We start from the raw sequence: 16,078 nt of genomic DNA, 5'->3' as shown, positions 1-16,078 counted from the left end.
CTGTCATGAAATTGACAGCAATTTTCCTGTCCAGAATTTTAAGGTCAATGGAATTATTTTCAGTTTGCAACATCATTTTCATAATGTGATTTGAAATACTCAATTTTGCTTTTATAGACTAGTTGTGTACGATTAAATCTAAAAATTCGTTTCTTTATAGTTTTCATGTAGAATTTATAGAATTCCACTTATATTTTTTTTAAAACATTCAATAATAATCCATTTTGTCTAACATCAACATAATATTTCTTTCCCGTATCTGCAATGAAAAATCCAAAATAAAAACATCTAACAGCCTGGTATTTCATAATTACAATGTCCTTATAGGATTAAAAATTATTTATCTCTGCAAAATTTTTAAGTGTCTGTTCGTTTGCATTGAACAATACTCTTAAGTACTTACCTTCTGAAGTCCTTGAATATTGTTTGTTTAGTTGAAGATCTTCCAAATTTGATCACCCTCAGCTCTAAAGAAAATGCCGATTTTTATGGCCTGCTGGGGTGTAATAATTGCAAGGATGCCTCTGACCAAGGCAACACTATTATTGTAAACACATAATAGAAGAGATTGCAAATTGCAAAATGTATTCCTAAGATACTGTAAATATATTTCTATTGTTCATATCACGTCCCTTTAAATTTATGGGGATCAATGGTGAGAGGCACGAAATGAAAGACGTGTCGTGAAGGTCACGGTGTTTATTTGAGTCAGAGTAGCCGTAACGAGAGTTGACGCTGGACAGATGTGGTATTCTCCGGACGCTGCGGTGATGTGCTGGTCAAGCGCGGGTCAGAGAGTCGACGCCGGGCGCTGGTGACCGGGACTCGTTGACTGTCAGGCACTGGCGATCTGGGGTATCAATACTCCAGTGCTGACGGGAAAGGCCGAAGGTGCGGCGGACCACCTTGTAGGCGGTTGAGCAGGAGCTGCGTAGACCAGTGAGGATGCTGCGTGTCCTCGTGGTGGTCATGATGCGTGGATGAAGCGCTGGTCAGAGACGCTGGAACCAGGGCGCTGTAATCCGTGTAGCGCTGGCCAGGGACGTGGCCAAGGCGCTAAGTTGATGTCCCGATGGAGTCCATGATGCGTACGTGCGAAGCCGGGTGTATTGTCCTTCGCAAAGGTGCGCGAATTATTACTCGTGAGATTTGTCCACTGACGGCAGATTGATGACTGACTGACTGACTTGCTGCGTCGGGCTTATTTATACCGTACGGCCGGTGGCAACAGTAGGTAGATGAATTGCAACTAAATCGGAGCCACTCGCAGTCTGTGTGTTTCGGGAATCTTCGGCCGCGCGGCAATTATGCATAGGCGGTAGACTCGAACCTTCTGACGAGTTCTCGTAATGTGCCAGACTGACTGCGTGATCGTATTGTCGCCGATAGGCAAGTAGGTGCTTGTAGCAGGTAGGTTGCTTTGTTTACGATCCGAGCTGTCAGAAGTACTCGAAGGTAGGTACTAAGTAGGTCGAGCGGTTTATTATTAATTAGTCAATCTGGATTCTTCTTGACGCCACAAATTATTGTTAGAGTAAGCAACCAAGGCGTGGGAGAAAAGGGCCTTAGTAAGGTCAACTTTTTAAAATATGTTTTTGTATTTTTAATCTAAACGGGGAGTCAGTCATCGAGAGGCAGTCTTGGAGGGTCAGTCTCGGAGGGTATTCTGTGACAGTAGTCTGTCAGAAGTGGTAGGTAGTACCACTACTGATTAATCTTTTGCACGCGGCCGTATCAACTGTTGTTACGGCAAAAAGTCTATACTCACACGCGGCCGTATCAACAGTTGATACGGAAACTTTGACGGCCGATATTCCAGCGCTCTTTCGTCATAAATGTATTTCTTGCTCGCTTGGACATTCGTAGAACTATCACGATGCTGACATCTACAAGTATTTCTCAAAAATAAAATTGTATTTCATAAAAAAAGATCCATAATCAAGTGCGCCTCTTCGCGCCTTTGAGTGCTTTAGTTCACAATTTTGTCAACGGATGGCGTTAGTACTAGTATGTTATCTGCGCTTGCGCGCGCCGAGTTGATTTGTGGAATCTGCGCCGATAACATTCTGTGTTCTGCTGTAATATTGAATTATTACGAAAAATTCAAATTAATTTGTTCACTTCAGAAATCATTTTTTTTTTTTGATTTCTTGTGTTTCGTCTAGCAAATTCAATTTTACTGTATTCACGAGTGACCATATTGTGCCGATTGCGCGTATTTTTTAACATTTTACTGTGTTACAAAACTGAGTTATTGACTTTACTATATACTTTATTAATTTAAATATATTTTGTTATATACATGTATTAGTTATATATTACTAAAGTGCGTGTTATTTTCGTGTTTTATATACTATTCCAAAATTTATTAGGAAACGTTCACAAGTTTTTAGTTTTTTTAATTCATTTGATTTTTCGGATAAAAAATGGCCCATAGTTTGGAAGATGATGAAATTGAAAATATATTGAACGTTTTGGATTCTGATTATGAAATGTCCGAAGATGAATTTGAACCTTCGGAACTTTCAGATACAGAAACTCAAGCGAATGAGTCTGTAAGTGAAGAAGTGCTACACTCCTGGGTGTCTGGACCTCATATTCCAATAGTACACGAATTTGATGATTTTCAATCCGGCGTTTCTGTACAATTTAACGAAAATTCAACAGAAAGTGATTTTTTGAACATTTTTTAAATCGCTCGATTATGAATGAAATTGTTCGAGAAACAAACGACTACCATACTTTTCTTCTCATTTCAAAGGAATTTGGTGCGAAGTCACGAATTCATAAGTGGAAGGACACAAGTATTGAAGAAATGTATCTATTTTTTGCAATAACCATGCTTATGACAAGAAACGAACACTTGACTATTGAAGAGTATTGGAGTACAAATATATTTCTAAGTTCCCCTATTTTTGGCCAGATCATGAGTAGAGACCGATATCAATTGTTGTTGCAAAATTTACATTTCTGTGACTCAAATTCGCTTCCTATAGATCGTCTTTATAAAATAAGGTTAATTTTAAATCACACCCGAACACTATTTAAGGAGTCTGTGATACCTTATGAAGACATATGTATAGATGAAAGTATCATTGTTTTCAAGGGTAGGCTAATTTTTAAGCAATATATTCCATCAAAACGACATCGCTTTGGAATCAAAATGTTTGTTTTGTGTGATGTGAAAACTGGATACATTCTAGATTTCATAATTTACTGCGGAGAAGGCACGGAAATTACAGATGAACAAAACTTGGGAATAACCGGCGCTGTTGTTACTACACTCCTAACTGATTATTTTGGCAAAGGGCACAATTTATGGTGTGACAATTGGTACTCAAGTCCAAATTTATTCAATTTTTTGCATTTGAAAAAAACAAATGCCTGTGGGACGGTAGAAAAGAACCGGAAGGAAATGCCAAAATTTATTAAACTGAAAAAAGGCGAATTTGAGTCAAAAAGCCGCGGTCCCCTTTTAGCATTAAAATGGTGTGATAAAAGGGATGTACACATGCTAACTACCTTGCACGATAACTCATTTAAGGAAACCAGTAAAATAAATCATCAAACTAAACAACCCATTCGCAAGCCCGCCTGTGTCATTGATTACAATAAATCTATGGGAGCTGTTGACAAAAGCGACATGATGCTGAGCAGTTTATCCTGTATGAGGAAGACCATAAAATGGTATAAAAAAGTATTTTTTCACATACTTGACCTATATTTATTGAATTCATTTATTTTGTACACCCAAGTGACAGGTATAAAAAAATCTCTAGCAGATTTTCAATTGGCGGTTATTATGCAACTAGTTGAGAAATATAAACCAGAGATTTCTCAAATACCAGATCCTAATACATCAGCCCACCTCAACCCGTTTCGGGTTTTGCCTAAATATGCCGCTAAGCATATGGCCGAATTGATTCCATCAACTGGCAAAATAAAAAAACCGCGTAGACGATGTCGTGTATGCCGATTGAAAAATAAAAAAATGCAGTTAACGAGATACGTATGTAAAGAATGTGGTGTGTCTTTATGTATCGAACCCTGTTTTAAAGTTTACCATAGTTCCAAAAAAATGTGACAGACAGAGATTCCTCTAAAGTGCTTAAAAAACAATATTTATTAAGTGATATAAAATTTATGTGTTATTTTTAAGTGTTGAGTTTAGAAAAGAGTTTGAGAAAAAGTTTTCAGAACTAAAAATGATAAGTGATCATGGTGTCCCACTTATGTCTATCAACGCAGTGGCCTAAGTACACACACGGCGAGTGAATGGCGGGACCACATTCAAAAGATACGGTACGTCTTTGTATGAAATTTTATGTTTTTGTTTTTATAAACATCTAAGAGTGTTGACACACGAGGATTTGTTTTCATATTGTGGAGAATAATCTGTTCTGTCTATATAGTCCAATAAATAATGCCAGAATGCTATAATTTGACATTTAATTGCGTGCATAGGTATTTGAAAATGTGTACCGCGTACGGGTATAGATAAAACGGAGCAAATTAACGCGTTCAAAAGGTTAAGGGAAATTAGACCCTTAATCTGGTACCTACCAGTAAATCTCAACTGCGGCTGATAGTGAGTCTCGGACATTAGTCTGTCAGAAGTGGTAGGTAGTGGAATTCCACTACCGATTAAGGGAAATTATACCCTTATTCTGCTACCTACCAGTAAACTTCAGCTGCAGGTGATAATCAGTAATATTTGTGTTCATATTATACAAAAACAAAACTGATGTGAAGAAAAACCCAAGGAAGTGTTTTCCTGCCTATCATTGAGTGTTTTCGTACCAAGATAGTAGAAACAAGTTAGTGTAATATTAATGCACAGAAAAGGAAACCTCCGAGTCATCCAAATTATTAATTCGGAAACCTCACTTTAAGAACCTTTAGTCAAATTTAAACACCTGATGGTGGAGAGAATGACCGAGCATCAAGAACCAAAGTCCCTGCTGAGCTCAAGACCGATAGGGAGAAGGAGCCTGGGAAGGCCAAGGTTAAGATGGAGCGACAACGTCCTCAAAGATTTGTCTGCCTTGGAGCTTCGAAACTGGAGAGAGCTGGCGCGGGACCGAGATGAGTGGAGGAAGACTCTTGAGGAGGCCAAGACCCACCAGGAGTTGTAGAGCCAAAAGTGATGATGATGAGTCAAATTTAAACAATGCAAGAAGTGTGGAAACTTTATGGGGTAATTAACATCATCAATAATCTCCCACAATTTACTCGTAAATCAGTAAGGGCATAGGTAATATGTACAAATAAAAGCAAATTAGATTTCCACTATAAGTACTTATATGGAAGTAATTTAGATTGTCTGTAAGTGACTTTACCACAGTTTGATAATGCCTTCAGAAGGCGGAAAACCTGTCACGCTCAATAATAACTACTCTACAGAACATGTTTATAAAATAAATAATAATATTATTGAATAGATAAAAGAAAAACCAATTGAAGTGTGTAAACTTTATTCTTTATTTACGAAGATAAACTACATTATACAAAAGGGTGTTTGTTTTAATACAGAGAGCTACAACTAGGTATAATTCTCTTACAATACTGACAATATTCTCACAGGTCTGAATATTTAGCTTAATACAACTTCGAAATGTACACCAGCAAAAATAAAACAATGACTGTGGAAATGTTAAAAGTAAAACAAACCTTACAAAGATTGAGAAAATAAAATCAAAGTAACAAAATAAAGTTTTTGCTGTATTGAATATTATAAAGAAAATATAAATATTATATACATACATCAAAGAAAAAATTTGCTGCATGCACATTTAGAAGAAGTGTAATCAAGTATGATTTTAATGTAAGAAGCCTCGTGTTTCTATCACATTATAATACCACTATTTAAAATTATCAGAATGGAAGTAAAAAAAAAAAAATTCAAAAAAAAAGTTTTTAAACATAATATTAAATTAATATCAAGGAAGCAAGTTCCACTGGTAAAAATTAATGATTTGTGTAAATATATTATTTATTAAAAAGGTATTCTTAAATTGAAAAGAAACAACAATTTCGATTGTACTATAAAATTAAAATGTCATTATTTGCGGACGCAAGTGTAAAAATAATCTAAACACAAGATAAACTCAGGAATCCCTCATTTTAACATATTTTAAGAACCCATCTAAACATTAGTGTAAGTTAATGTAAAAGCAACAGTGAAAACAAAACTTTCACGGGTGAGATTAAAAAAATGCTATCTTGGGAAATACAAATGTGTACCAGACACAATATCGCTGTGATAAAACTGTCCTAACCTAACCTCAAATATGGTGAGAAAATTATTATTGTCACCCATTTCAATTATTTTTTCTTGCATCCATGCAGCCAATGTTTACGCCTTACAAAGTACACTGCTTAATAGCTCTGTTGTGACCTCTCCCTCTATTTCACAAATGACACATCATGCAACAAAAAACAAAGGTTACAATGGAGTTCTTAGATGTAGAACTCTATGTTTTCTTTATAAAATAAAGAAACATTCTCAGGTTTTAATAATCTAACAATATTTGAATTCCATTTACTTCCATCGTTTTATGCAGAGAATGTTGCATGTGCAATGATGGAGGACTTGAACTACCTAGCAGAGGAATTGAACCCAAGACGCCTGGATGGGAACCCAACACATCTGTCAACTCGGCGACTAACTCTACTTTTGCATCATATCAAAAGTTAAGTTAGGTTCACTAGCCGTTATATCAAAAGGTAATGGGTTAGGTTAGGTTTACTGAACCAAAATCAAAAGATGATAGATTAGGTTTATTACTAGTCTGTAACTAGGTTAGGTTAGGTTATCAGGCAGTCCCAGGATGGCCCGCTGGTGTGACGTGTGGTCTAATAGGTCTAGTTAGCTGCTTGGAAGTACTCCTTGGACAGCTTGGGGTCAGCCTTCATGGTCTTCTGTCCCGGACGCCAGCCGGCGGGGCACACCTCGCCATGAACGTCTGTGAACTGGAAGGCCTGCACCAGGCGCAGGGTCTCGTCTACGTCCCTGCCGAAGGAGAACAAACAAAAGGTTAGAAGGTTACATTACAAAACAAAACATTGAAGAAATGTTAAGATAAATAAACAAACCTAAGCTAGTATAACCCTTCAAATGCCACGAGTAAAATGCCAATCTCCCGCCGTACGCTGGCTGACACTTCATGATAACTTTGTTATATTTTCCAGCTAAATAAGCATTCTTCACGCTAAAAATATGTCATGTACGAGGATTTCCTGTAAATAAATACATACTACGACTTTTGAAAATCGAAATTATGACATTTGACACAGAATTTTGCAATGCCATTTTTCATAGATAAAATAAACACATTTTCAATTGACAAAATGATAATTATGATACTTTATTTCCTTGCCACGCGAATCAAATATATTTTAGTTCGCTAGTAGCATTTTTTAAGGTTCAAAATACCATAAAATCGTGGCAAGTACGTTGAGCAACTAGAAAATCTACGGTGGATTTATCAGACACCGAACTAGTATTGGATAGGACACGACAAGTTTATTTATTGCATCTTACTATACATAAAACACTTTTTTTTCTCATAAAAATCAACCTCACTAGGACTGAGCCTGTATCGAGGTTAACAATTTACATTTGAATGAAGCAAACATAAGAGTAATCACAAACATAAAGTAATTCTACATACAAACACAAAATATTTCAAAATTAACCTGTTAACCGGGCGAGACGTATAAATACGTCAAACGTAAACAGTATCGGGTACGGGTAGTACGTATAAATACGTCCTTGAAATATATGTTGCACCCTGGAACGAGCGGGACGTATATTTCCGAACATATCACACGGAAATTGAGTTTTTCATTTTTATATTTTTTAAACTCAATGTTTCTCTTTTATCTGTGTGCTTTTATTTATTGTTCTGTAATTATAACTTTTTTAATATTTTTTTGTAATCTTTGTAATTGTTTGTAAATATTCTATTTTTTTTAATTCGATGTTTTCACTTTTTTTGATGCATAAATAAATAAAAAATAAAATTAACGTCCACCGGGCGTGACGTATTGATACGTCCTAGTGAAGGAGTTCGCGCCCGTTGTATGCTGCGTAATTCAAAACTGAACTCCCCGGTTAACAGGTTAAAGAAAAAATAAGTATTAGATGTGTTACCAGATGGGTAATTTGACAGAATATTGTAACAATGTTTGAACCATAACTAATCATTAACCAGTGGTATGCATGAATTGCCCAATGATCAAAGGCAAGTTTTTTTTTTACATTTACTCCAAACATGGGGCCCTGAGGAGAGTAATATTTCTCTCAGGGCCTATGTCATCTCTGGGTAGCCTGTGTGGAAGGTCTTTTTGAGGAGAGGAAGGAGGTAACATAGAAGCCGGAAAAACGTTCCACAGCCGAGCTGTAGAAACTCAAGAGTGATCCGTTTTCATGTGACAAATGTCAACTATCTATTTGCCGACTATGCACTGCTGTGTGTAGGTTTTCAAGTCCGGGAATGAATTATTTTATTGGTGTTAAATTTAAATTGCTTTACAAAAAAGTCTTACAACTGTCATAAGGAACATTGATAAACGGTATTTATTAAATTCCTAGAACTCTTCGTTTAGTAGACAAAAGATTAAAACAAGAGTAAAAACCCTCATGATTGATAGCTTTATCAGACATTATGATCCTAGTGATTTGCAAACAATTTATTGACCAGTGATATTAATAATAATTTATTAATAAGTGTTAACAAGACAGCAGTTTATCTTTGTATATTTATTTATCTATTTATATAAATAAGAGTGTCTGTGGCGGGCGGGCAAGCCGGGGTGGATTTTATTGCGAAATTGATGAAATTTTGCACATTTGACCTTCAAAACAAGGGGAAAATTACTGTCTACATCTGATTTCGAAATATTCTGCGCAAGGCCCGACCAACGCCGAGGATAGCAGCATGTAACATATAAGCATTCGGACTGGTCTTAACAGTGAGAAAAGAGTGAAGTTGACAGAATGAAAAACCTAACCTCACATTTTTGTGGTTGTATATGCTCAAATAATACAGTATTTAATTATGTAGTTATTTCAGTTATTGCATAGACATTATATAGAAATCGATATCTGTACGGATATGTACTATCATTTTCTGTTTGCAACGTACAATGACCATGAAGGGCTGGACATGTTGAAAGAATGCCAGATACCAAATCAAAAATTATGAGTGGGTGTTCCTTTGGAAGCAACCAAGAGGCAGATGGTGGATAGATTGCATAAAAGAGGATTGGAGCAGGACTTGAAGGAGTCGAATGGTGAGGGACCGCAGCCAGCAGAGAGCATCTGTGGAGAAGGCAATCAGTATTATATATGAACGTAATTCACGTAAAACAACGAATAACTGTATTACCTTCCAACGGGCAGGTCGTTGACGGTGATCTGGCGCAGGTTTTGCTTGGCGTCAATGATGAAGAGGCCGCGGAATGGGATGCCGGATTCCTCATCAAGGACTCCGTAGTCACGGGAGATCTTGCCGTTCTTGTCAGCCAGCAGGGGGATTTCCATCTTGCCCAGACCACCTGGAACAAACAAAACAGGTCAGTGGAGAAGCTGTATTGATTCAACATTTTACATAATAACATATTACATTTCCCTCATATTTCTATGAGTAGTGGAATCATGCTGAAGGAACATGCCCAAGATTCCAAAGCAGACAGTCAACTATCTACTATCTATCGCCAAATTGAGAACTTGGAACCTGAAGAAGCTAATGGTCACTGGCAAAGTGGAAGGCAGTAGAAGCAGAGGAAAGTCACCGATGCTTTGGAAAGATCAAATATCACTGGCCTCCGGAACGTGAAGAGTGAAGGAACCTTGTCCACCAGGGAAATTAGGGTGGAGGTCACGATCGTCAGCAATTCAGAAACCAATAAAGAAGAACGCAAATTAATCTAAATAAATTTAACGCATATTTATTTACTAATTTTATTTTAGTAATTTGTGCATCAAAGTTTAGAAATGACTAATTAATTATAACTTATATACTATATTTTCTCTTGCTTATGTGACTCCTACAAATACATCTTGAATCTATTAATGGGTGCAGACTTTAAAGTTTATGGCAGCGCTTTATAATACTTCACCCCTTTGTACAATAAACTATTTTGCGTATTCGCTTTGTCCTTTTTTGTAGCCTGATTTCACTGCACTCGCAATGAAATGACAAACACAAGGGTGTTATTTCTGTGAATGTCCTTGTTGTTTATTATTTTATGTATAAATATCGCCGCGTTCAAGATCAACATCTATTTCACTGTTTGCCGATTTGATTCCTTTAACATTTTAGTTACTTTAAAAAAATCTATTTAGCAGTATAAGTGTTATTCTCACTGCCCTATTTTGGAGAATTTGCTACTTATTTTGTTCTCTGTCGTTACACAAGAAAAGAATCGTTGAGCAGTAGTTAAAATGTGGAGTAATAATGGAGTTGTACTTAGTAAATGTAGTTTTTGTTGAATTTTTCCCAAAAAAGATATTTTCTATTGTGTACTCTCCGGATTTTCCACCTCTGGATCCAAAGCCATTAAGTTTGCTTTTCTACCACGGAGGTTACCAGAACACGTCTTATTAAATTCATGTAATACAAAGTACTTTATGAAAACCAAAAATCGCAAGATACAAAAAGAAAAATTACTAATTATGTGAACCAATCCTTTGACTAGAGAAATTACCATTTTAAAGAAAATGACCTGGTTTTTTTAATACAACATTTAAAAAAGCATACTGAGACGTAGATTCAACTTTACACCTTAAACTGACGTAATGCACAATGAAATGATATCACAACGGATTTCCCTGAATTACGCACAGACAGTTGAATCACACAACATAATTCTATTTTTAATTTGACGAGCTTATAAAGTTTATTACTCCCTCGGTCGAATCTACCGTTTTTATCTTTGACTTAATTAATTTTTAGCGTGGTTACTACGAAGCAGACTTAATGTCGTTATGTAACATCATTTCATTGAAGAATAATGCTGACTTATCTGTACTGAATTGTTTAGTGACAATCTTATTTTACAAAAACTTTGACCTAATTATGATTTTAAAACTACAATGTATTTTATTAATTACGATTGGAACAAGGGCAAAAGGAACGAGGTCTAAGTGGTTACTTTATTCTGCCACAATGATTACCTCCCTGATGATAGGCAACCTCCGATAAAATAGGACACTGGAAGAAAACATTACAGAGAGAATAACAGAAGAGTATGTATGAGTGTGAATAAAGCAAGGAGTGTGTTTGCCATAATAGTTGTGGCGGTCTACCTTCTCTGTCTACTTATGTTAGGTTATGTAACATTAGGATAGGTTAGGTTATACATACAAATTCATTGAGTCTATCTTTGTCTTACATGATCAACGTTTGAATTAAGAATTTACTAGAAACGTAAATGTGTTTGTTATTTGCCACATTTTGTGTAATTTTTGGGAGACAATAACGTGTCTATAGGTATGTAGTGCCACTGATGGGACCCAATTTATTGATTAATTTATGATGTTTACCTTCCTTCCTGGGTGTGTTGATCCAGGCCTGGTGGGTGTAGTGACTGTCGGTAGAGGCGGCCACCACTTCGCAGCCGATCTTCCTGAACTCCGCCGCGCGGTCAGAGAAAGCAATGATCTCCGTGGGGCAGACAAAGGTGCTGAACAACAAAGAAACAAAACATGTTTAAAATAAGTCACAATTTGATTAACAGATGACGGCAAAATAAAAAGAAAGGACTGATACATAAGATATGTATTATATTTATATAAAAAGTTACAATTTGATTAACGGATACAAATTTTACTAAACGGATTAACTTCTTGATCGCCGAGTCTAAAAATTTTCGTTGTGCGCCAGACGATCCCATTTTCATAATAACTTACTTATATTTGGAAATTGTAAAATTGTAAATTGTACCGATTTACCCCCTTTATACAATGTCAATGTCAAATGTCTGGAATCACTGGTTTAAAGTAAGTCAAGCACGTCCCTTGACACCCTGCATATTTATAAAAGCAGTATATCGTCACCGGTAATCCATCACCGCGTATGTAACGTCACCGCGTATGTAACATCACCGCGTATGTAAAATCACCGCGTATGTAACATCACCGCGTATGTAAAATCACCGCATATGTAACATCACCGCGTATGTAATATCACCGCATATGTAACATCACCGCGTATGTAAAATCACCGCGTATGTAACATCACCGCGTATATAACATCACCACATATGTAACATCACCGCGTAAGTCATCCTGCAATACCATTTGATTGTGGTAATAAACCTATGGGATTTTCCAATGTTAGGGAATTGTCTTAGTATAATAACAATGAAAATAGTATCACCACGCATTGACTGCCGTTTGGGAAAAAACATCGCTAGTTTTTTGTCTCTCCTGAAAAGTGGTCAAATATGATTTACGTGGTGGTGGATGGCCGTAATCTATCAGTAGTTTCCCCAGAAAACCTATTAATAATAATAATATTTGGCTAATTTATATGGCACGAGGACAAAAATCACCTCAAGGGCGCTGTACAAATATATTTATTAAATAATAAATACAACTGGCTAACGACTAGGATTCATAATAACTAGTGACTTACATTATGTTCAGAGAAATGATTTTTAAATAGTATTCTTATGATACGTTGGTAACAAGTGGTTAAGTGAATTTATTCTACTAAATAATTTACTATTTAGGAGTGTTTACTATTTTTTCATAGTTTCGTAATAAATTTAGTGATATTTATTATTTTTATAACATTTAATTATTTATTATAATTCTTTTAATTTTCTAAATAAATGACAGGGACACACGTTAAGACTGTCGAAGGGGCATAAAGGGTCACGCCGATATAGCGGCACAACACTCCTAAAGGGTTGACCTAACCCAAAACAGCTGCAATGTCACGTTAAGTGACTTACATTGATATATATTTATTTTATTAATGTGCCATACAAGGCTTCATGATTTTTGTAATATTGTACATGCAAAATCATTGTTGTAATAATATATTTAAGTAATGTAATGTACTGCGACGAGATCATTGATGCATAGAAAAATATATGTAGTTACTGCGTCTAAATGTCATATCTACTGACCACAAAAATAAAGTGTATGCTCATTTGTTGTTGAACAATAATATTATTTAAGTCCGACAGTATCATCAATTTGACCACAGGAATGGGAAAAACAAGAAAAGGAAATGGTATATTAGATTTCTTAAAATACACACGGACGCTGTCTATCTATATAAATAAAAATGTAAATGTTTGTTTGTTAAATCTTAAATCTTCAAAATTTCTTCACCGATTGCATTGAAATTTTAAGAAGCAAGCATTAATGTTTCTCTATATGCACAGACAGAATGAGACACAGCAATGTATTATGCCGTTGCGCTGCCTCCTTCTTTAGCCAAGGTTCTGAGGACACATCTGCTCTGATGATGGACACTGTAATGCTGTCCCAAACAAAAGTCAACAACATCGTTCACTCATACTGCTGCAAATCGCATCTATGCAGTGTTGCCCCACCTTTGTTTCTTCCAAGACACCGAACGCATAAATTTCATTACATAGACGCATTTATAGTCTGTGCAGTTTGATTGTACCTTAGCGACAGTATGCACGCTCCCATGTCATATCTCCATTTGTCTCTATTATCTATGGCTGTACCGTACAGTCACGATTTTGTACATAATAAAATATCACAACCTTCAAGCTTTATTTTATTTTTACTGCGTCTAAAGTAATAATGCGTACTTCCAAAGAAACAACCATTTGCACAGGATACTGTTTTAATAATTTAGCTATTATTTTTTTTTAATGGTACTTGTAACCTTCATACAGTAGGCAAAGTAGAAAAAAACTAGTTATTTAATGTACCTTCATCATGCTTCAATAGGTAACAGCCACAAGGTCATTTAAATACACAAAAACTAACAAGCAAATGTTTTTTTGTCAAGATTAAGTGAACGAGAACACATCACTCTTGAATAAATAAATGTAAAAAAAAACTGAAGTATCTGGACTAGTATTAACAATAATATAATGGAATAAAATTAATTTATAAAAATTAAGCCTGATTATGTTTGTGCTTCAAAACTCTAAAAGTAGTCAACCAAAATCATTGAAAATTTCAAAGTTTGTTCTGATTAGTGACATGAGTGTTTAGAGAGCGGTTTGGTAGAAGGAGTCGGGGACGCCCAAGAAAGACATTAGCGAAGTATTACTGGTATAATACTTCGCTAATCGGTCAGCTTCGGTTAGTGGTTGAGTGGGCATAGCGCTTGGGTCTCACCCGAGCGTCGCGTGTTCGATTCCTCGGCTGGCTAAGTCCTCCATCACAACACAAGCAACATTTTCGGCTTTCTGTGGTGGTAGTAGGAGATTTTCAAACATTGTTGGGTTATTCGTAACCCGGGAATGTTTGTCTTTCTTTTTAATTTATCTATTTAATAGTGGGGATTCACTTTAGGGTCAAATAATATATTTTCATACACTCCTTTCTTCTAAAATAGTCTATTCAATAGAAATAATATGGAGAAAGGGAAGAGAAATAGTAGAGGAATGTTGGGATAACCTGCCAGCTCAGATAGTCATCTGAAATTATTATGATCAATGCCATGCTGATACCGACATATTATGTCTAAGGTTCCATAGAGTTTATGATTTATTATAGAATTTGTTTTAATAACTGTTTGCATAAAGTGTACCAGTTGGTAACGATTAACGCTTCACAATATAAATTATAAATAAATGATCTTGCATTCTTTGAAAACAATATTATTGAAACCTAAGCAAATATTTAATAAATGAAATATTGTGTAAGCTATGTAAATTTTTGAACACTTTTACAGATTGCAAAATAATAGAATCGAAACGAATAACATTATTGCATTGCAAATAAAAATAATTTGAATTATTTAGAGGTGTTTTTTTTAAAAATAAATTTAATAAATTTAAAATGTGGAGCTAACAGTGTAGCGCCTTGTCTTATTTATTATAGATTAACGGATATCTAATAACTCCATTTCTAAACTGAAAATAGTTGATTTTTTTTTTAAATTCCAGACAGAAAAGCTTTGTAAATTTCGTGAGGCCAGATCTCACTTGCTTAAGAGTTTTTACCTAGACAAACACACAGATTTCTGCTCCAAAATTAATAATATTATAGCATCAACAATGTCCCTCTTAAAAAGGTATCTTATTTGATGAAAATTGAACATTTGTCCGAAACATCAAAGTAACAAATAAGCCTACGAAATGTTTGGGATTTATTTTATGAACAGTCAAAGATTTTACGTCACACATTTCTTTTAAGATTCTCTTCACTGCCTTAAAAAGAAGTAATTTAGAATACAATTCCACTATTTGGTCCCCATACTATAAATATAAAGCACATCAATTTAAAATTGAGAGAGTTCTATACAAATTTTTAGGGTAGACCAAATTAATTATGTTAATTTAATGAAATTACTTGATTTAACCGACTTATCTTGCAAAAGAACCATGATCGAACTGGTACTTTTATTCAAATTAGTTAATGACTTAATGGATGCACCTGATTTGACTAAACTAATAAAGTTCCGAGTAACAAATCGTAACACCAGACTTCCTGAGTTGTTCTTTGTTCATTCATCTAAAACCAACTATTTTATTAATTCCCCAGTCTAAAGGCTACATAGGCTTAAAAATAAATTCATTTTCCGTTAATATTTTCATTCATTCCATACTAAAATGTAAATCACAAGTTTCTAACATTTTATTACGCTAACATTATTATATTATATAATAATGTGACTTACTTTTTTATGGAAATATTTAACTTATAATTTATTTTTTCTTTTATGTTGATTTTTGTTATTTACTCCAGGCAGGTAAATAATACCTTTTTTCTCTGGTCTCTATTTTTCTGTACCTATTTGTTATATTGATGTGTATTACGTGAATTCATTTTGTTCATATCTTATTTTTTATATTCTTTTGACGCTATACATTGATGCTTTGTTCATGATGCTATAAAAATATTATTATA

General features: G+C 35.1%; 1 protein-coding gene across 1 annotated transcript in view; it reads right to left on the bottom strand.

Annotated features, from left to right (window-relative positions):
* Positions 1 to 5,457: 5,457 nt before the first annotated feature.
* Positions 5,458 to 16,078, bottom strand: part of Prx2 (Peroxiredoxin 2) — a 30,324-nt gene continuing 19,703 nt past the window's right edge. Inside the window, exons 3-5 of the mRNA XM_089647220.1 lie at positions 11,552 to 11,691; positions 9,393 to 9,561; positions 5,458 to 7,012 (exon numbers count right to left, since the gene is read on the bottom strand). Of these exons, the coding sequence (XP_089503346.1) occupies positions 6,865 to 7,012; positions 9,393 to 9,561; positions 11,552 to 11,691 (457 nt within the window). The 3' untranslated portion in view covers positions 5,458 to 6,864. The remainder of the gene's footprint in view (positions 7,013 to 9,392; positions 9,562 to 11,551; positions 11,692 to 16,078) is intronic.

The sequence above is a fragment of the Hesperophylax consimilis genome, chromosome 26 (assembly GCF_061612785.1).
Source record: "Hesperophylax consimilis isolate HC1 chromosome 26, BYU_Hcon_1.0, whole genome shotgun sequence".
Classification (NCBI taxonomy): Eukaryota; Metazoa; Arthropoda; class Insecta; order Trichoptera; family Limnephilidae; genus Hesperophylax; species Hesperophylax consimilis.
This window is presented reverse-complemented; position numbering and strand designations above follow the sequence as displayed.